The sequence below is a fragment of the Aotus nancymaae genome, unplaced genomic scaffold (genome assembly GCF_030222135.1).
Source record: "Aotus nancymaae isolate 86718 unplaced genomic scaffold, 86718_ANA_hifiasm-v0.15.2.pri h1tg000076l, whole genome shotgun sequence".
Classification (NCBI taxonomy): Eukaryota; Metazoa; Chordata; class Mammalia; order Primates; family Aotidae; genus Aotus; species Aotus nancymaae.
This window is the reverse complement of record NW_026988491.1, coordinates 214495-236649: the sequence shown is the minus strand read 5'-3', so window position 1 is coordinate 236649 and position 22155 is coordinate 214495. Positions and strand designations below refer to the sequence as shown.

At 49.7% G+C, this 22155-nt stretch overlaps 1 protein-coding gene across 2 annotated transcripts in view; it reads right to left on the bottom strand.

Annotated features, from left to right (window-relative positions):
- KIAA1671 (KIAA1671 ortholog) overlaps positions 1–22155 on the bottom strand; it is a 168073-nt gene that overhangs the window by 135317 nt on the left and 10601 nt on the right. Inside the window, exons 4-5 of one of the 2 annotated variants that reach the window (XM_012454097.2) lie at positions 18418–21162; positions 8245–8379 (exon numbers count right to left, since the gene is read on the bottom strand). In XM_012454097.2, the coding sequence (XP_012309520.2) occupies positions 8245–8379; positions 18418–21162 (2880 nt within the window). The remainder of the gene's footprint in view (positions 1–8244; positions 8380–18417; positions 21163–22155) is intronic. The other variant, XM_012454099.2, reaches the window with a different exon arrangement.

The following is a 22155-nucleotide window of genomic DNA, read 5'->3' as shown; positions in this document are numbered from 1 at the left end:
ACCCCACGGTATCACTGTACACCAATTCCACGTCTCTCTCTGCCCCTTCATCAGAGCGCTCACCCAGACAGATCTTCAGAACTGACCACATGTCTATCCTCCAATTACAGCACCCCCACTTCTGGCCATGCCTGGGGCACATGCCTGTGGTCCTAGGTTCTTGGGAGGCCGAGGCAGGAGATCACTTAAGCTCAGGTAGAGGCCACTATGAGCCATAATTGTGCCACCCGCTGCACTTCTGCATGTGCGACAGACCACGCGGGCTGGGCTCAGCCACACAGACATGAAGGTTGTTTTCATTTCCAGAAGAAATCTAAGCTCCAACTGGTGGGCTGGATCTGGAATCTGGTTCCTTCACCACACCCTGAAGTCTTAAACTTGCTTTCTCCATAACTCATGTCTGCCACAGGGCGCTAGGACGGATTCCATTCAAAAGAGGGACGAGGCTGGGTGCAGTGGCTCATGCCTGTAATACCATCACTTTGGGAGACCCAGGCAGGTGGATAGCTCAAGCCTAGAAATTCAAACCAGCTTGGGCAACATGGCAAAGCCCCGTCTCTACAAAAAATACAAAAATTAGCCAGCGTGCTGGCGTATGCCTGTGGTCCTAGGTGTTTGAGAGGCCGAAGCAGGAGATCGCTTGAGCCCAGGTCGAGGCTGCTGTGATCGGTGATTATGCCACTGCCCTTCTTCTGCCTAAGCGAATGAGTGAGACCCTGCATCAAAAAAAGAAAAAATGCCCAGCAGCACACACTGGACATGTGACGTTACCTTCCTGGGCCTCGGTTTTCCTATCTGTGTGATGGCGGCAGTGCGTTTGGGATAATGGGTTAGTTAACAGGTGGAAAATGTTGACGCTCTCCTGCGTCTCCTTCCAACAGTGAGGGGGAGCCTCTAGCGCCCGCAATCCCGCGCTGTTCCACCAGGTGTCGCGCGCGCGCCAAGATGCTGGCCCAGCCCCACCAGGGAGGCTTTTGCAACCACAGGTGTCCCTGTCATCTCTTCAGCAGGCGTGTCGGCATCCAGCTGGGGGCCCTCAGTGGCCTTGGTCCCGGGAACCCAAAGAGCCCCAGAGCTCCAGGTGGCACTGCTGAAACCGAAGCCAGGCGTCCTTCTTCCACCTCGGGATCCTGCCCTGCTAAACAGCATTTCTCCTCCCAAGCTGCAAGGGACGAGTTCTCAGGTCGGATTCAATCCAGCCATCACTGTGTCTTCACTGTGTGTCCTTGGGCCAGTCAGCTGCCCTCTCTGAGCCTCAGGTTCAGAATCTCTTAAATGGGCATCTTCTTGGCACTTCACAATATAGTGAAGTTACTCAGGGGGAAAGTGCCAGGAAATGGAACTTCATGTAGAACACGGGACATGAAGAGGGATAAGGGGATAGTATCTGTGCAGCGCTTAGCACAGCATCGCCACATAGAAACTCAGCATCTAACATAGTCACAGCAACAACAGCCAACACTCACAAAGCACCTACTAGGTGTCAGGCGCTGTGCATTATGCCTCGTTCACAGGAACTCATCTCATTTCACTGCTTTTCCAACAAGTAGGCTCTGTTATCATCCCAGGCTCAGAGATGGGGAAGCTGAGGCACAGAGATGTCAATCCACTCAAAGTCACACAACCACAACCTCCGCCTCCTGGGTTCAAACAATTCTCCTGCCTCAGCCTCCTGAGTAGCTGGGATTACAGGCTTGCACCACCACATCCAGCTAATTTTGTATTTTTAGTAGAGACAGGGTTTCTCCATGTTGGTCAGGCTGCTCTTGAACTCCTGACCTCAGATGATCCACCCGCCTCGGCCTCCCAAAGTGCTGGGATTACAGGTGTGAGCCACCACACCCAGCTGGCTAATTTTTAAATTTTTATTTATTTATTGTTTTAGAGACAGGGGTCTCACTATGTTGCCAAGGCTGGTCTGGAACTCCTGGCCTCAAGCAATCCTCCTATCTTGGCCTCCTGAGTCACTGCAAGACAGGCATGAGCCAGCGCGCCCAGCCCACAGCTTGTTTTTCTAGTCACAACCTTTGATGAGTTACTTTCAGCAGTCCTTGTGAGGTCTTTCATTTTGATTGTTTCCTTCTCATTTGGACTCCTGTCAACTAACTAAAATCCAGAGGGACTCTCTAACCAGCATCAGGATATGCTCTTGGGGGGGCCACATCACAAGTTCCTACTTATTTCAAGTTGATTACACTCACAAGGATTACCACTGCTGTCAGCACAATCCTAGTATTTCTCCCCTCCTTTTTCTAGTTTTAATAACAGAGTCATTGGGTCCAAATGCTCTCAAACCTCCCAACCTTTGCCCTGGCAGATACTGCCTACAAAGATGCTGGCATGATGATGACACAGCACCAGCCTCAGAAGTGAAGGGCCATGGTCTCACCAGTGAGAGATGGGGGAAAGTCTGAGCTCAGCATTAAACCAAACACTGCGAGTGTCCAGGAACATCACATGGAAGTAAGGCTGAAAGGACTCCAGATGACATCCACTGTATGCAGTACAATTCCACACCTCGAAACCTTTGCCCATGCTGTTCGCTCGATCAGGGGCAAACCACTCTTCCCTAGATCACAGTTAGCTGGCAAACACCTGCTCAACCTTCAGTATTTAGAACTCAAACTCCTTGGTCTCGAACTCCTGCTTCTCTGCTAGCCCTCCCCAAGTGGAGACACCCCTCCTTCCTCCAGGGAGACTTTAAACAAACTTAAATTCAATTAAAGCACATGACATAATTCGTGGCATACAGTAAATGTTCAGTAAACCGTAGCTATTAGGGAGCTTCCGGATCCCTGAACAGGGGAGGTTCCTGGAGGGTGGCGCACCCGGGGAGGGCATGGAAGCTCTGTGTTCCCTCCCGCATACCTCACCCTGTGCATCTCTGCTTCTACATCTTATCTTTTATAATAAACTGGCAAACGAAGAGGAAGAGAGAGCAGAGATATCTACCTATCCGCCACCTCCCACCCTGCACACACAGGAGAGGCCGTGCGAAGACAAAGGAAGGACCAAGCTGTAAGCCACAGAGACGAGCCTCATCAGAAGCCAACCTGACAGCACCTTCATCTTGGAATTCTAGCCTCTATAACTGTGAGAAAGTAAACTTCTGTTGCTTAAGGGGGGAAAAGGTAGCTATTAGAACCCACTGCAATTATTTAACTACTTTCCTTTTTTTGAGATGGAGTCTCACCCTGTTAACCAGGCTGGAGTGTCGCGGTGCGATCTCGGCTCACTGCAACCTCCGCCTCCCAGGTTCAAGTGATTCTCCTGCCTCAGCCTCCTGAGTAGCTGGGACTACAGGCATGCACCACCACTCTCATCTAATTTTTTTTTTTTTTTGGCATTTTAGTAGAGACAGGGTTTCACCATGTTACCCAGGCTGGTCTCGAACTCCTGAGCTCAGACAATCTGCCCGCCTTGGCCTCCCCAAGTGCTGGGATTACAGACGTGAGCCACTGTGCCTGGCCTATTTACCTACCTTCTTAATTGTCTATGCCTTAGTCATAACTGTAGCCCACTGGCCAGCTTAGCACTTAGCACGTGCAGACAAATATTTGTCAAAAAAAGGACCCAAATCCCTAAACACTCCACCTCAGCCCAACTGGTCTCTTCAATGTCCCCCAAGCACCCCCCTTTGCCTGTGTGAGCTCTCAGTCCCAAATGCCTCCCCTCCTACTTCCTGCACCTAACTGGACCCTCCCAGATCATCTTCAAACTCCTGGGCTGTGAATTCCAGGAGGCTAATGGGGAAAATCTCCAGGTCCCTTCAAGCAGGACCTAGCGCATAGTAGGGGCAAAAAGAAATAAACTCGACTAAATGAGCCAGCACATGCTGACCAATAGGTTTCGGGGATTGGGAAAAAATTCTAGAGACTACCAGAGGCCCTCCCCGCCACCCACAGCAGGGAGACCTCACAGCTGGTCAATCTATGCCCTCATCGTCACAAGATAGGCCTCCAGAGTAAACTGTGACTCAAGGTCACGGTCCACAACCAAGTCACTGTGTTTTATGGTCCCTGCAAGAATGCAGACCAAAGCTCTCTTCCTGGGGAAAAGAGGGGAGGGAGGAGGCCTGACACAGGACTTGGATTCGCCATGTGAACTTGGGGTCCCCAGGGGAACCCTGCGAGGAACAAAGGTGACAGGGAAAAACAGTGAGCACTGGCCAAGGAGTCATGAAGACTGAACTCCAGCCCCAGCCCTGCCTCTGGAGGCCACAGAACTACAGACAAGACACTTCCCTGAACCAGGCCTATCTCCTCAACTGCAGAAAAACTTCTAAGACTAGGGATGCTTGTCTTCCCCATCAGCTCTTCGGGAGAGCATAGAAAAAAAAAAAAAAACCTGGCAGTAAATAGTAATAAAATAATAGGACAGGCGCAGTGGCTCACGCCTATAATCTCAGCATTTTTGGAGGCCAAGGCTGGTGGATCACTTGAGGTCAGGTGTTTGAGACCAGCCTGGCCAACATGGCAAAACCCTATCTCTACTAAAAATACAAAAATTGGCCTGGTGTGGTGGTGCATGCCTGTAGTCTCAGCTACTCAGGAGGCTCAGGCAGGAGAATCGCCTGAACCCGGGAAGCAGAGGCTCCAGTGAATCGAGATCATGCCACTGCACTCCAGCCTGGGCAGCATAGCAACACCCCATCTCCAATAATAATAATAATAATAGCTGCTATGATTTACTAAGCCATTTCTTAGTGTCAGGCACTGTGCTAAGTGTTTTGTAAGCATCATCTCATTTGGGCTCTGTTCTCAAAATAATAATAACAATTTAAAAAGCTGCAACGATTTATTAAGCTGTTTCTTGGTGTCAAGCACTGTGCTAAGAGCTTTGTAGGCATCATCCCGTTTGGGCTCTGTCCTCGTTTGTAAGCATCATCTCGTTTGGGCTACCACATAAGAGGAGTGGAAAGTTCAGCAGATACTTAAGAGCATGGACTGCAGACCCAGAACGTGGGAGAGATACTTAATGGCTCTGAGCCTCAGTTTGCCCATCTGTGAAGTGGGAATAATAATAGTATCTATACTACATGTAAGCATAGTAAGTTTGAAGCATTATTATTGCTATCATTATTCTCTTTATAGAATTTACCACTTTACTGAGTGATAAACTCACTTGACTCAAGGCCTCTAGCAAATGGCAGGGTCTGTCATTCAGCAACTGTGGTAGGGCTATGCATATCAGCAGAGCATTGGCCTGGCAGGTCCCAGGCACCCTCTGGAAGACAGCAGCAACAGAGCAGCTGATGGCCAACTCCGGGCTGAGCAAATATCACATTCTCAGCCCCAGGAGGAGTCCCAGGGCTCAGGGTGTCTTGTTTCCTCATGCAGCTAATGCAGAGAGTGCTGCAGGCCCAGGGGAGAGACGGGCTGGCAGGGGCTGGCCATACGCCAAAAGCACAGGTCCAGGGTGGGAAGGGCCCAGGGCCAAGGCTGGAGCGAGATAGGCCCCGTTTCCATTCCAGCTCCCCTAGCTGCTGTGTGGCCTTGGGCAAGGGGCTGAATCCCTCTGAGCCTCACTTTCCTGCTCTGCAAAATAGGGTTCATGGTCTCTAATATGAGGCTGAAGTAGGAATTAACAAGGCCTGAGAGACTCCAAAAGTGAAGACGAACATGAACTTAAACTGGAAAGTAACAGCACAAAGTCATTCACCAAAGCAGTGATGGGAATCAGAGCAGACACACTGATCAGTGAATCCCTTTCAAACACCTCATGAGACACACAAGGAATGTATGACCCATTTCCAGAGGAACAGGGGCAGCCGGCAGGGGCTCAGGACCCCAGCCCTCCTCTGTGGGTCACCCTGGCGAAGTCAGGTCCTCTCTCCAGGTCTCACTTTCCCCTTTTATAATAAGAGAGAACTGGACAGGTGAGAAAAAAAGGAGAATAGAGGAAGGGAAGGAGGAGGAGGAGAAAGGGAAGGGGAAGTAGAAGAAAGGAAAGGATCAGGGAAGGGAGGAAGGGAAGAGGGAAAAAGAAGGAAAAGCTACCCCTGCAGCTGAGACATTGAGAATTTACTATGTTCTGTGTTATCTCATTCACTACTCACAAATATACTCTTGAGGTCACACAGGACCATCCTTATCTTACAGAACAAAAAACTTATATTCAGTGACGTCCATGAAGTCACTTGTCCAAGGTCACACAGGGGCAGAGTTAGAACTTAAAGCCCCTTCTTTCAGCCTCCAGAGCCCAACACTAAAAGGTCCCTCTGGGCTTGGCTGTTGAAGCCACCAGGATAGGTGCTGAACACCACCTCCTCCTTGTGGCCACCCCCCAGAATTGCAGGCATGAGTCCCAAAAGCAAGAAATGAGGTCTGAGGCCCCAGCACTCTCGGGTTCAGCCTGAGTCCCTCCACCCACCTACCTCTGGAGGTGAGAAAATCAAGCAGGCAGGAGTGGGGCAGGGGCCTCAGAGGCCAGAATGAAAGAGCCAAGGCAAGCTACCCAAGGACTCCAAGGACAAAAGCTCTTCAATGACAGAGAGTAACAGAGGAGGAGCTGGGCAACCAAGGAGGATGCCAGCAAGCAGAGACTCTAAAAAGACAGGTTTTAAGTGCTTCTCTCCCCATCACCTCTGTCTTCTTCACACAGACACAGAAAAGTTCAAGTACAATCAGATAAGCTGAGTCAGAGCTATCTGAGAGGTACTAGAGAAATGGCTGAGAAAGAAGCTAGTGGAAGGGAATGTTTATCAAAAAATCCAGGCAGGTTTCAAATGTGTGTGAATCTGTGGCTGGGATCTGGATCCTCAAGGAAACTTCCCCGGCTGCCCAGTAAACACCTCACTGGGAGCTGAGTTCCTCCCCAGCCTGTCACCCCCGGCCGCATGGTCAGGTTCACGCTGTGGCTGTTCTGCTTCATTCCTAGCACAAACCCCACCAGGGTATCTTCTTTATCCCCATTTTACAGAAACAGAAACTCCCCAGCCTGTCACCCCCGGCCGCATGGTCAGGCTCACGCTGTGGCTGTTCTGCTTCATTCCTAGCACAAACCCCACCAGGGTATCTTCTTTACCCCCATTTTACAGAAACAGAAACTGAGGTTCAGGGAAGCAAAGTTTCTTGTCCATGGCCATAAAACTGGAAGGGATGGATGGACTTTCCATGGAGCTTCAATGCAGAATTGTATGTCTCCAACACGTGAGACCAGGCCCAGGTCTCCCTGAAACTCATGGAGCTGAGCAACCAAAGAGGCTCTTGTGAGCAGAAGTGTCGCTTCTTAGGAGCCACCTGTCTTCAACGCCCCTGTATGGAACATGGGCTGGGAAGGGGCTTCATGGGCAAGTGCAAAACTCCAAACAGCATGGAACTAAAGTCTGAAAAGAAACTCATTGGAAGTGGCAAGGCCCTGGAACCCACGTGGGCACACCGAGGCTCTGGAGGGGTCAGCTGCCCCTGGGGCCTGCTCAGTGAGTACTCACCTCCTTTCGCAAGTAAGGAAACAGGATGGGGAGGAGGAAGGCACAAAGACACAGAGATAAGTAAGGCCAGAGGGAGACTTGGAAATAAGGACAGTCGTGCCAGTAACAGCAACAGTAATAATTACGAGCACTTCATGCATTCTCTCAACCACATCAGCCCTGTTAAGTAGATACGATTATTATCCCCATTCTACCGACAAAGAAACTGAAGCCAGAGGCCAGCCAAAGGCCACACATGAAATGTACGTAGATCCAGGACTTGAACCCAAGCAATTTCGCTCTGGAACCAGCTTTCTGTTGCCTCCTGTTATCCCCATGACTGTCAGTTCCTGAGTGTGTTATGACGTGTTGGGCCCCCCACACACTTTATTCCATCCTTGCAACAGAGCTAGAGAAACAGGAATCAAGATCCTAGTTTCCAGGTAAAGAAACTGAAGGGCAACAAAATTAAATAAACTGCCCAAAATCTCAAAGAGGTTGACAGAAGACAGTGCTGGGATTCGAACCCAGGACTTTCCAACACCAGTGTATGTTCCCTTAACCACTCCATGCCAGGCAGTGGGGTTACTATTCCACACTGGGCTGGAAACCCAAGACGAAGGAGGGTTTCCCCAGCAGAGCCACCAAACACCCTCCACATCAAGAACCACGACACAGCTAGTCAGGTGACATCAGATTCCTGGACAGCTGCCTGCTACCCTCGACACCCTCAGGGCCCTGGGCCATCTGGATGCTCCACCAGTCACATTCACAGCAGTGTCCAGCGACCAGCACCCCCGGGCGTTCCTCTCCAGCCATGCAGTATCACTCACCACAAAGGGTCCGCTCCTCCTGTCCTTGGAGAAGCTGTGGCTTCTCCGGGGGACTAAGGCCACAGGGGACATCTGCTGGAGCAGCCGCTCCTTCTCCTGGGGGGCATCCCCTTTCTCCAGGTCCCATGGCAGCACCTGAGGCACAGAGCACAAGAAAAGTACTTTACTGGGAGTCTTCTCATGTACAGGAAAAAACATATGACACCAAGAGTCCATTCTGTAACAAAAAGGGCAAAAAAAGAAAACCCCCCCAGAAATCCCCCTACCTTAATGATCAGAGATAACATGTAGGGCAGTAGCTCTGGGTTCAAGTGACCCAGCCTCAGCCATTTAATAACTGTGTGACATCAGGTGAGTGCCTTAACCTCTCTGAGTCTCAATTATCTGGGAAAGGAACTATGATAACAGCACTCAGCTTCTAGGGGTTAAGGAACAGCACACAGAAAGTACATGACACAGTATCGCCACTAGGGGGCAGACGTGCACAAATCCTGGACACCTGGCTTAGCTCCCCCTAGCCTCCTCCATCCCTGGCACCTGGGGACCCCTCCATAAATGTTGGCCGGCCTCATTACTGCCAGTGGTCATTCTTGGTGACCTTATTTTAATCATCTCTTTATGCACCCAAACACACATACACACACGTACACACAGAGAAACAGTGCATGAACAGCACAGCACCTTCAGTACATCGAAATCCTGCTGTTTTTTTCCATTTAGTTATATATAGGGGAAACATTCACAGGCCAGGACTCCAGGATGCATATTTTATGTGCTTCACACTCTCCCTGCATGAACAAGGAAAGGAAGGCCCCAAGAGGGGAGGGGCCTGCTGAAGAACACAGCACCAGGAAGAGCAAGGATGGATTTCTGGTCCCTTCCCTCACGGCCTCTTTTCTGGATGCCTTCAAAGACCCTCTGGTTCTCCTCCTACCTCCCCACCAGCTGTTTTGGATCAGTGTCCCTGCATGTCCCAGGCCAGCCACAGAGCCTTTTCTCCTTTTGCTACATCATTCCCTCTGGGATCTCTCTTCACGCCCCCCATGGCTTTAAATAAATCCCATCTACACCCAGATGCCTGCCAATTCTGCTTCTCAGTGTTGGAACTCTGGACGCGGAGATCCCACTGCTCACTCAACATCTTGGAAGCTCACAATCGTCTCAGATCCACGTGTTCAAAACATGCCTCTTAATTCCATTATCTCCACAGTTGCTCCTCCCACCTTGCCCACCCATCCCTCAGATGGGGAGGCCAAGACCCTCCAGTTGCCCTCCATTCTTCCCCGCTTCTTTCCACCCCATCAGCAAAGCTGAGACTCTACCTGCAAAACATGCTGCGAATCTGACATCCTATATAAAAAACAACTTCAAATAGATCAAAGACCTAAACGTAAGAGCTAAAGCTACAAAACTCTTAGAAGAAAATATAGGTGTAAGTCTTTAAGACCTAGAATTAGGCAGTGGTTTCTTAAACATGATACCAAAGGCATAAATAACAAAAGAACAATAGATAAAATAGACTTCTTCAAAATTAAAAACTTTTGTGCTTTAAAGGGTACCATTAAGAAAGGGAAAAGAGGCTGGGCACGGTGGCTTATGCCTGTAATCTCACCACTTTGGAAGGCCAAGGAGGGTGGATCACTTGACGTCAGTAGTTCAAGACCAGACTGGGCAACATGGTGAAACCCTCTCTCTACTAAAAATACAAAAATCAGCTGGGCAAGGTGGCATATGCCTGTATTCCCAGCAACTCAGGAGGCTGAGGCAAGAGAATCGTTTGAACCCAGGAGATGGAGGTTGCAGTGAGCCAAGATCACGCCAGTGCACACCAGCCCAGGCGACAGAATGACACTCTGTCTCAAAAAAAAAAAAAAAAAGAAAGAAAAAAAGGGAAAAGAAAACCCACAAAATGGGAGAAAACTTCTGCAAATCATATGTCTGATAAAGCACTCATATCCAGAATATATAAAGAACAGTGACAACTCAATAATAAAGACAACCCAATTAAAAATGGACAAAGAATCTGAATAGGCATCATTCCAAAGAAGGTATTCAAATGGCCAACAAGCCCATGAAAAGATGCTCAACATCCTTCACCACCAGGGAAATGGAAATCCAAAGCACAATGAGGTACTGCTTCAGGTCCCACCTACTGAGATGGCTATCATAAACAACACAGATAGTAACAACTGTTGGTTAGGATCCAGAGACACTACAACTCTCGTGCACTGCTGGTGGGAATGCTAAATGGTACAGCTGCTCTGGAACACAGTCTAGCAGTTCCTCAAAAGCGAAAACTAAAGTTATCATATGACCTAGTAATTCCAATCCTCGGTATATATTCAAAGAAATGAAAACATATGTTTGCACAAAAACTTGTACATGAATGTTCACAGCAGCATTATTCTTCAGATTCAAAAGCAGAAGCAACTCAAATGCCTATCAACATATGAACAGAGAGATAAACTGTGGTCTACCCAAACACTGGAATATTATTCAGGCATAAAAAAGGAGTAAAGTCCTGATCCATGTTATGATATGGTTGATTCTTGAAAGCATCATGCTTTCAAGTGAAAGAAGACAGTCACAAGACAACATACTGTCTGATTCCATTGATATGAAATGTGAAATGTCCAGAAGAGGCAAATCTCTGAGTGGATTAGCAATTGCCCAGGACTGAAGGGTAAGGCGGGGAATGTGGAGTGACTGCTTACTGGGTACAGGGTTTTCTGGAGGGAAGTGATAAAGACATTCTAAAATTGCACTTTGGGAGGCCACGGCAGGCAGATCATTGGAGGTCAGGAGTTCAAGACCAGCCTGGCCAACATGGTGAAACCCAGTCTTTACCAAAAATACAAAAAATTTAGCCAAGAGTGATGGTGTGCAACTGTAATACCAGCTACTTGGGAGGCTGAGGCAGGAGAACTGCTTGAGCCCAGGAGACGGAGGTTGCAGTGAGCCAAGATTGCGTCACTGCACTCCAGTCTGAGCGACAGAGCAAGACTCCATCTCAACAACAACAAAACACATATTCTATAATTGAGAGTTGTACTGCACCACTGCACTCCAGCCTGGGTGACAGAGTGAGACCCTGTCTCAAAAAAATATAATTAAATTAAGAGTGATGATGGTTGCACTACTCTGTGAATATACTAAAAACCACTGAATTGTATATTTTAAATGGGCAAATTGTATGCGGCATAAATTATATCTCAATAAAGCTGTTGCCAAAAAAAAAAAATGCCACCAACCTGTCTACTTCTCTCTACCTCCACAGTTACCACCCTGGTGCAAGCCCTGTTAAGCCTTAAAGACCACAGCAGCCTCCTCACTGGACTCCCTGCCTCCACCCTAGGTCTCCACACAAAGCAGCTGATTGGGTGATGGGTTCTCTAAGACACAAGCAGGACAGCAGTGCTCAGAACCCTCTGTGGCTCCCGTGCCCTTGGCCACCCACCTCTCAACTTCAGCTGGGACCCACACCCCTGTGTCCCTGGAATCCCTCAAGCATCCCAGGACAAGCTCATCCCCACACTGGGGCATCTTCACTTGAGCTCCCAGATGTTTTCCTTCCATCACTCAGATAGCATCTCTCAGGTCCCTGCCCACAGAGCCCATCCCTGACCTCCCGTCACCCTTTTCTCTCACCTCCAGGACTTAACACAGTCTCCATGAATAACCTCACTCATTCACCAGCTGGAGGCCTGCCTGCCTGCCTCTCTAGACGTGCGCTGAGCACCAGAATATTCTATAGTAAATGGAGATGTCCTGCAAGTCCTATACAGTGGCCAAGACCCATGAGTGGCTTTGGAACATCTAAATGGGGACACAGTGACTAAGGAACTGAATTTTTAACTGCATTTAATTTAAGCTAATTTAAATTTAAATCACCGCCAGGGACAAGTAGCTGTCACACAGCCTGAGATGGTGGGCTTAGCCACACCTAGGTCCTGCCTAGGGGCCCTGGGACCCAGAACAGGGTCTGGCATGGGCTGAACAGAGGGCTCGGGTTCCCTCTGACTTCGTCAAGCTCTTCACCCCAGCTCCTGGGTAAAGGGTTGACCACATGCTACCTCATGATAAATCTCTGACAAGTCCATGAAGCAGGCAGGAGCCCCATTCTACAGATGAGGAAAGTAAGGCTCAGAGAGGTCTGGTGAGGTGCCCAGAGTCACTCAAGGCAGGGTGTAATCCTAGGGCTGCCCGGTATGCAGTCTGGGGCCGTTTCCAGAAAGAAATCAAATGATACCAGTACAAAGGTTCATCTCCTAACAAACAGCTCTAAGAAATCAATGAGAAAAGAACCAACATCCTGGAAGAAAAGCAGGTGATGCATAAGTATGTGGGTTACAGAAAGAAAATAGAAATGGCCTTAGAAGGGCAGTCGCCACGCTGAGCCTGTGGATATACCTACAGGTGTGCACAATGATACGTATACATGGTTTGTGATACAAAGGATTGGAAATACCATCCACTGGAAAGGGTTAAAGACACTTTCCTATATCCACAAGCAACCAAAAAAATAAGGATGCTCTCTGTGAGCTGAATCCAAAAACCCTCCCAGACCGGGAGCAGTGGCTCCCGCCTGTACTCTCAGCACTTTGGGAGGCCAAGGCGGGAGGATCGCTTGAGCCCAGGAGTTCAAAACCAGCCTGGGCAACATAGGGAGACTTCTGTCTCTACAAAAAAGAAAAAAAATCAGCCAGGCGTGGTGGCATGTGCTTATAGTCCCAGCTTCTTGGGACACTGAGGTGGGAGGATTGCTCAAGCCCAGGAGGTTCAGGCTGCAGTGAGCCGCAATCTCGTTACTATACTCCAGCCTGAGTGACAGAGCGAGACCCCGTCTCAAAAAAAAAAGAAAAAAAAAAAGACACATTATATGAAAAACAGAAAGGTAGAAAATCTGTTGGTTCAGCAGAGATGCCCAACCCAAGATTCCCCTTGGGAGCTTTCACAACAAACAAAGGCAGGTCCTACCCCAGAGATTCTGACCTAACTGGCCTGGAGTGGGGCGCACGCATTGCTATCTTTTAGGATTCTTGGTGTTACCCCTATTAAGCAGCCAAAGTTTCAACCACTTAGAGAAAATGCTCTCTATTATGGAAAACTGAAGCACAAATGAAAATATGTGTTTGTATCTGCTTGTATTTTCACAAAGAAACCCCAAAAGAATATGGACCCAAAAAAGGAGTAAAAGTGACTACCAGGCGGAAGAAATGTAAGCATGGCAGGTATTAGGGAAATTTTTATTATATGTTTTTAAGTATTTTTGGAGTGGAGCTGTGTGAAATCTCTCTCTTAAAACTGAAATAAACAATTTAAATAAATGAAATACTACAACTGGCTCTGGGAAACAGTTTCTATAAATGTTTAAGTGAAGAATAGAGACAGAGGATTGAGAAAGGAAGGGATCCCTTTAATTACAATCATACCCTTTTTGGCTGTAAATCAAGAAACCCTCTCCCAAGGAAGCAACTGTTTCTTTTTCTATTTTTTTTTTTTTTTTTGGGACTGAGTCTTGCTCTGTCGCGCAAGCTAGAGTGCCATGGCCTGATCTTGGCTCACTACAATCTCTGCTTCCCAGGTTGAAGTGATTCTCCTGCCTCAGCCTCCTGAGTAGCTGGGACTACAGGTGCATGCCACCATGCCCAGCTAATTTTTGTATTTTTAGTAGAGACAGGTTTTCACCATGTTGGCCAGGCTGTTCTCCAACTCCTGACCTCAAGTGATCCACCCACCTTGGCCTCCCAAAGTGCTGGGATTACAAGGCGTGAGCCACCGTGCCCAGTACAACCCCTGATTCTAACACACACAAAAATTCAAATCCACCCAAATACCCATCGAGGTGAAAACAAGTTCGGCTCAGTCACATAATACGGTATTTTGCAACCATTAAAAAGAAGAAGGGGAGGCTGTGCACGGTGGCTCATGCCTATAATCCTAGCACTATGAGAGGCCAAGAAGGGTGGATTGCTTGAGCCAGGAGTTCAAAACCAGCCTGGTCAACATGGGGAAACACCGTCTCTACTAAAAATACAAAAAATTAGCCAGGCGTGGTAGTGCATGCCTTAGTCCCAGCTACTCAAGAGGCTGAGGCAGGTGAATCACTTGAACCTGGGAAGTGGGGGTTACAGTGAGCCAAGATCATGCCACTGCACTCCAGCCTGGGCGACAAGAGCGAAACTCCATCTCAAAAAAAAAAAAAACAAAAAAAAGAAGGGGATTATTTATGCACAATAACTATTAAGTAAAATCACTAAGCTGCAAGATTTTCTGTAGATTGTTGTCGTGTTTCCATAGAAAGCTTATATATTTCCCTATATCTGTGTCTGTGTCTAGACCAGGGCTCCTCAACCTGCAAACTGCAAACACTTGGGACTGGATCAATCTTTGCAGTGGGGGCTGTCCTGTGCCTTGTAGGAAGTTGGGCAGCATGTTTGGCTTCTGCCCACGAGATACTAATAGCAACCTCTTCCCAGGCTGTGACAACGACAACGAAAAAATGTCTCCCGACACTGCCAAATATGTCCCAGGGGCAAAACCGCCCATGGCTAAAAACCCCTAATGGGCCTGGAGGGGTGTTCCCCGGTTTGTGCACCACACCCAGCATTTAAAGGAGATATCTCTACACCATGTTTCTATAGTATTTCAAATTTTATGCAAGCCTTTGCTACTACTGCAATTTGAAAAGTATATGCCAATTATGCACATATATGTGATATGTCCAGAAGGACAAAAAAAAGGGTAATGGTGGCTGTCAACGGGGCTGTCAACCTTTTATTTTCTATGCCCCTGTAAGGTTTGAAATTTTAACCACCAACACTTTTTCCTTCTGTGTTGGTGTGTTTTTACCTTTGTTTTTTTTAAAAAATCAAGAACCAAAGATCTCTGGGCAGGAGACGGGAGAGAAACCGGGAAGCTGGTCCAAGGTTTCCCAATCCCTTGGTGAGAAAACAGATCCCCTGACAACCAGCACTGCTGGGGCCTTCGTGCCCCAGGCGGGCGTCCAAGGCTGGGCCATGGGACAGAGCTGAGCCCAGAATTCCCCACGCCGCAACATCCCGATGCCCCCACCACCAGCGGGCCAGCAGCAAGGTGCTGGCAAACAGACAGTGTCACATTTCCACGGCCTCTTCCTTCTTCCACTGTTGCTACAATATCAGCCTGTGGGTGGGGATAAATGAAACCCTTCTCCGGAAGCATACGGGGACAGCCCAAGCTGGGTGCTTTATTTCAATTCAGTCTAACAATGGTGCTTTGGGGCTGGAATCCCTGTTAACTCTGGCATGGAAACTGAGGCTAGGAGAGGCCAAGAGACTGCTTTACACACAGCAGGCAAGAAGCAGCATGGAGATTCAGACGCCAAGTCTGCGTGATCCTGAACATGGTGTTAAGAGAGCTTGGCCTCTTGGGAACACACATGGGTTCAAAGCTTGACTCCACCACTTACCACTCTCAACTTGAGGCAAATCCTCACTGCACGACCGTTGCTGACAGTATCCTAGCGTTTCCTTTCTGCAGCATCCCCTTCCAGACTAGTCACCTAGTCCCTTTAACAGACAAGAAAACTCAGGCCGGGCGCAGTGGCTCACACCTGTAATCTCAGCACTTTGGGAGGCCGAGGTGGGTGGATCACAAGGTCAAGAGAAAGAGACCAGCCTGGCTAACATGGTGAAACCTTGTCTCTACTAAAAATACAAAAAGTAGCTGGGCATGGTGGCAGAAGCCTATCGTCCCAGTGACTCAGGAGGCTGAGGCAGAAGAATCACTTCAAACCAGGAAGCGGAGGTTGCAGTAAGCCAAGGTCGTGCCACTGCACTCCAGTCTGAGCCACAAAGCGAGACTCTGTCTCAAAAAAAAAGAAAACTCAGGCACAGGGAGGTAAAAGGTTTTGCCCTGCATCACTCAGTCTGCAAGTGGCAAAGGTGGAATCTGGGGCCTGGTTTGCTGACACCACATCACACAGGGCGGTGCTAAGTCAGTTTCTACGTGCTCCTCACAACATCCCATGCTTTTCCTACCTCCAAACCTTTGTCCATGCTGTGGCCTGCTGAGAATGCCCTCACCTCCCCTCGTGAGCCCACCAAATGCACGACCATCCCCCAAGCTGGGCTGTGGCCAGCGCCTCCTCTAGGACACCTTGGGCCTCCTCCCCAGTCCTCCCTCTGTACCCCGTCACTCCCCAGTCTTGGATCACAGTGTCCAATCTCCCTACAGAGATCAGAAGCTTCCAAAGGTGGTCCCTGTACCTCAGATTTCTCCCCACCTCCATAGTTCTTTACCAGAATGGTCTCCTAGAACATGGGCCACTACCTGTTGGGTAATGGGCCAGATTTCAGTTCAAATACCAGTTTTGCCACTTAACTGCTGTGTGGCCTGGGACAAGTTACTTCACTTCTCTGAGCCTCTGGTTTTGTTTTTGTTTTTTTTTTTCCATCTGTACAGGAAGCTGATCACACCAACAGTAGGTAGTGTCAGCACCCTTCTCGACACTCAAGTATATGCCAAAGATCAAGAGATGGGGCCCCCTGCCAACACTCTAGAGCTTCACTGATGGATATTTGGATGGATTTAAATTTGTGTGTGTGTTAGAAACAAGGGTGGCTTCCTTGTGCAAGGGTTTCCTCAGCCATTTTGCTTATGTACCCCAAAAAGAGTGTGCTTGAAATTAAAGTGATCCCTTCCTCCTTCCCTCCCCACCCACCCTCCTCCATCTCTTTCTTTCTTTCTCTCTGTTCTTCACTGAAGAAAGAGAGCCAGATTTTCTTTCTTCCACTGAGCATGGTGCCAGCCAGGATCAAAAAGCCTAAATTTCAGTTTATGATCCCACAAACAGCCTCAGGCAAGGACAGAGGGATTGGAAAATACACACTCGAGGTCCCTTGCCCCCCGGACACCACAACTCCAGAGGTGCTCCATGCTGCCTCCCAGGGTCCCCAGTGAGGCTGAGCCTCAGTGGCGCACCATGGCACCTGTAGCACCTGCCTCACTTCTCTCCCCTGCTGGTTCTTCCTGGGATCACCCCCTTAAAAAGTGCTTACAAGGGTCTGCTTCTGTTGGAACCCAAAACCATGATGATCCCTCTTTCGAGGCTCACGTAAGATCACTTGTTCACTCATTCAACCAATAGTTCCTGAACATTCAATATATGTCAAGGATGATACTGAATTCTGGGGATGTAATAATGAATAGGATACAACAGACTAGCATACAGCAAGAGCACAATAAAGCTACTATTGATACTATCATTATCGCCACTGTAGGACAGAAGTGTGAAACAGCTGGCCCACAGGCTGTATGGGGCTAGGAGACAAGTCTTGTTTGGGCTGACAGCGATTTTAAAAATAAGTTCTCGGCCAGGCGAGGTGGCTCACACCTGTAATCCCAGCACTCTGGGAGGCCAAGGTGGGTGGATCACCTGAGGTCAGGAATTCAAGACCAGCCTGGTCAACATGGTGAAACACCGTCTCTACTAAAAATACAAAGAAATTAGCCAGGCGTGGTGGCGCAACACCTGTAATCTCTCAGCTACTCAGGAGGCCGAGGCAGGAGAATTGCTTGAACGCAGGAAGCGGAGGTTGCAGTGAGCCGAGATCGCGCCATTGCACTCCAGCCTGGGTAACAAGAGCAAAACTCCGACTCAAAAAAAAAAAAAAAAAATCGAGATTTTCAGATTCTCTTGATAAATAAGGTCTGCCATCTCAAGGCCACCATTCCCACCTGTGAAAAACCAGCTGGGCCAGGCGTGGTGGCACATATCCGTAATCCCAGAACTTTGAGAGGCCGAGGCAAGAGGCTCACTTGAGCCCAGGAGTTTGAGACCAGCCTGGGCAACATGGCAAAACTCCACCTCTACAAAAAGTAAAAAATTGGCCAAGCATGGTGGTGCATACCTGTTGTCCCAGCTACTTAGGAGGCTGAGGTAAGAGGATGGCTTGAGCCCAGGAGGTTACGGCTGTAGTGAGCTATGATTGTGCCACTGCATTCCAGCCTGGACAGATAGGGCATGAGCTCTCCATTTGCCGCAATCCACACTGCTCCCTGGAGCCTCATACCCAGCCTGACTACACTCATTTATGTACCCATGTGGGCCACACAAAATCTGAGTTTTGGTCCCCTGGACTCGATCTTTAATCCATGTTTGACAAAATTTTAAAAAGCGTTGGTACTTACCTTCTGACTGTCTCGAGTCCCTGACTCCCACCAACAGGGTCCCATTTTGGCCTCCGAATTCTCTCCAGTAAGGCTGGGCCTCCCTCTGGGCTGCTCTCGCCTCCTCTCCCTGGCTTCGTGCATGACGGACAGGCCCTCTCGGATGTTGGCGGGGGGCCCCTTCTCCGAGTAGGCCCTCTTGATATCCAGTGGCCCCCGTCCACAGTCATGTGGGTAGTCACCCCAATGGGCCACACTGCCCTCCTCTCCCCACCTGGTGGATTTTCTTGGGGTCCCTTTCTTCTGGTCAGTGGGGGGTGATTTGGGTGACACCCTGACCCCACTGCTTGGATCCTCTCGACCAGAGGGCTTTGACTCAGCCAGGTAATTCTGACACTTTGCAACATGGTGTTTACTGGCAAAGGCCTTTCTGTCATCCTCAGCAAACCCCAAGGTTTTTTTCCTGGGATCCGCAGAGACAGGAGAGACTCCTGGATACTTTTCAGAAGGAGCTGAGTGTGGCAGAGCCCAGAAGGGAGGGCTAGATTTGGTGCCCATGGCTGCTTCTGGGGTCTCTGCCAGCTGCCTGCCTGGGCCAGGAGTGAAACTGTGGTTTATTTCGGCACAGCTGGCGGGTTTCCAGAGACCCCCAGCATCAGGCACCTCCTTCAGGCTCCTCCTTCTCTGCTCCACCCTGCCTGGCTGGCCTGGCCTCTCCCGAGGCAACGTGCTGGACTCTGCCGTGGGACTCCTCCTCCTCTCCTGAGCCTCCCCGGGGACTTTCAGCGACAGCTCCTGGTACTCAGCCATCAGGGCATCAATGTCGAGAACGCTGGATCTGTAGCCATCTCTGATTTTACCTGGGAACGTCTCACTGATCACATCAGTTTTCCTTCCCACAGGGAGATCTTTTGGACGACTCCTCAGAGTCGGGGTGGTTTGGGGAGTTTCGCCACTGGGGGACACCTTGTTCCCACTTTCCTTGCGATCGTTCTGAAGATGAGAACTGTCTTCGGATCCCCAATGACTCCGTAAGGCATCCACATCAATGATTCTTCCACTGAAAGGGTCCAGAATCCTGGCCCCAAGAGATGATGGACGGTCTGTTGGCTTCAGAGTTTTTGAAACGCTTGCATTTTCATGCTCTTGTCCTTTTGTCCACATTTGACCACCTACCATCTCCAATGCCTCTTCATGGCCAAGAGAAACCAAAGTGGATGTTAAAGAATGAGGAGAAGAGGGTGGAGTGATTTTTCTAGAATGTTCCAGCAAGTTTTCAGCCCCTGACAGAACCACACCCTTTGCCTTTTGAGTAGTGGGAATCTGATAGGTGACTGCAAAAAATGTCGCCTTGGGTTCCACAGGTGACCCTTGCTTCACTGCTGGGGAAGTCTGGTCCCATGAAGCGCCTGGGCTCACCTCCTGGGTCTCCACCCTGGAGTGGGATAGCTGAGGTTTTCTTAAGGCACTGGCTGTGGGGCTCACATACTCTGTCTGTCTGTGTCCCACCTGTGAAGAGTTCTCTGGAACCAGAGAACTGAACGTGTCAAATTTCACGTTGTGGGGTAAAGTCCGCCGCCGCCATCTGTCCATTCTCTGGTCCGTGGGGCTGGCTTTCCGCATTTTGACTGCAGGCTGCAGCACCGGGGCCAGCCCTGGATCACCCTCCCTGGCAGCCACAACGAAGGGCCCTTTCTGCACAGAAAATGCATCTGGATGTGTTCGTGCTTGGGAGTCAGAAGGCCCATTTGTCGCCCTGGAAGGAGGATCCAGGGGGCATCCCTGGGGTGGACCCCTTGCTCCAGCCCCTGGCTTGCTTCTGGCCCCTTCTGGCCCCTCATGCTGGGATTCCCAGACTGCAGCCTTGACAGCCCTGCCGGGGGTGGCACCAGGAGCACAGTGCTCTTCGCCACCCACTGCGGTGGCCTTGTGTGAGCTCACCACTGCCAGGCCTATCCATTTGGGTGACTTCGGCCCACTGGCCTCAGGCATCCCTCGAGCTTCCCAAATCAAACTGGCCCTTTGGACGGACCCTGCCTGACCTTCCAGACCACACTCCAGGTCAGCAGGGGTGACCTCCTGGGACAGCTGCCTGTCCTTGAGCCAGGACCTGCGGCTGCGGAGCGTGACCGCCTTCTCCTCCGGCGCGGGTGAGACGGCCTCGCTGTGCACACGCTCCCCCACTGCATGCACAACGTCATACCTGGGCTCAATCCTCTGGGAAGTGGGAGGGTTGTCCAAGGGCTTGAGTAAGGGGTTATTACTGCGTCTTTCAGCCAAAAGGTATTTTTCCCGGAGAGGCGTGTGATACGGTCTCAGTTCACCGTTCAAAAGGGCGGTTCTTCCCAATTTCTCTGTCTCAGGATGGTCAAACCCCCTGGAGTTCTCTTTGTTGAGTTTTGTCATGTCTGGTGGGTCCCTGGCCAGCCAAGAGCCCATCTCAGGCCTCGGCCTGGGTTCTGAGACACGGGCATCGGCCGTACCACCAGGGGTTGTGGAGAGACCACGTCCTGACTGCTCAGCCACTGTGTGTCTCTCCACGTGGTGCTCAAACACAGTGGCCCGCACGGTCTGGAAGCTCCGGTCATCTTCCCGAGTGATGTCAGAATGGCACGGGGCCTCCACTGAGCTTTTACCGTGACGGCTGTCAGGGTCTTGGTTAGAGCTAACCGTCTGCTCCGTCCACCTGGACTTCTCCTGGAGTGTCCCAGACTTCCAGGGGCTTCTCGGGATGCACGTTTTATCCAAACCATGCCCCTCCTTTTGCTGGAAAGAAACAAAAACAGAAAGAAATATCTCAATGTTAAAGGATCTGAGATGGAAAGGAAAAAGTGAGGTGACTGAAAGGGCCATTTGCATAATTAAAACAATGAAATACCATAAAATTGAAAAGAATGAATACACCCAGTGCAGGTGAGGATGTGGAGAAATGGACACTCAGATACTGTTGGAGAGAACATAAATGGACCTGACTTTGGGCAATGCAGTGTATCTATCCTGATGTTAAAATACTCATTTCTGGCCCTGCACCATGGCTCATGCCTGTAATCCCAGCACTTTGGGAGGCTGAGGCGGGTGGATCACGAGGTCAGGTGTTCAAGACCAGACTGGCCAATGTGGTGAAACCCTGTCTCTACTAAAAAATACAAAAATTAACTGGGCATGGTGGCTCGTGCCTGTAATCCCAGCTACTTGGGAGGCTGAGGTAGGAGAATTGCTTGAACTGGGACCTGGGAGGTGGAAGTCACAGTAAGCCAAGATTGCACCACTGCACTCCAGCCTGGGCTACAGAGCGAGACTCCATCTCAAAAAAAAAAATACTCATTTCCTTTTATCCAGCCAAGTTCGTCCCAGGACTCTGCCTACAAGCACAAGTCTACACTCAGAGAGTTGAGACAGCCCTGTTGGTGCAAGCAGAAGAACACAGAAGCAACCCGAATGCTCACTGAAGGGCACTGGCTAAAGCTTGCTATCCTATCCCAAACAATGGACTACTGCACAGGCATCTGTTACCACAGAAAGCGGCAGATCGAGCTGGATGCAGTGGCCCACGCCTGTAATCCGAACACTTCAGGAGGCTGAGATGGGAGGATCCCTAAACTCCAGGAGTCCGAGACCAGCCTGGGCAAAACAGTAAGACCTCGTCTCTAGAAAAAAAAACTCTTTTAAAAAGGAATTAAAAGGCTGGGTGCAGTGGCTCACACCTGTAATCCTAGCACTTAGGGAGGCCGAGGTGGGAGGATCACCTGAGGTCAGGAG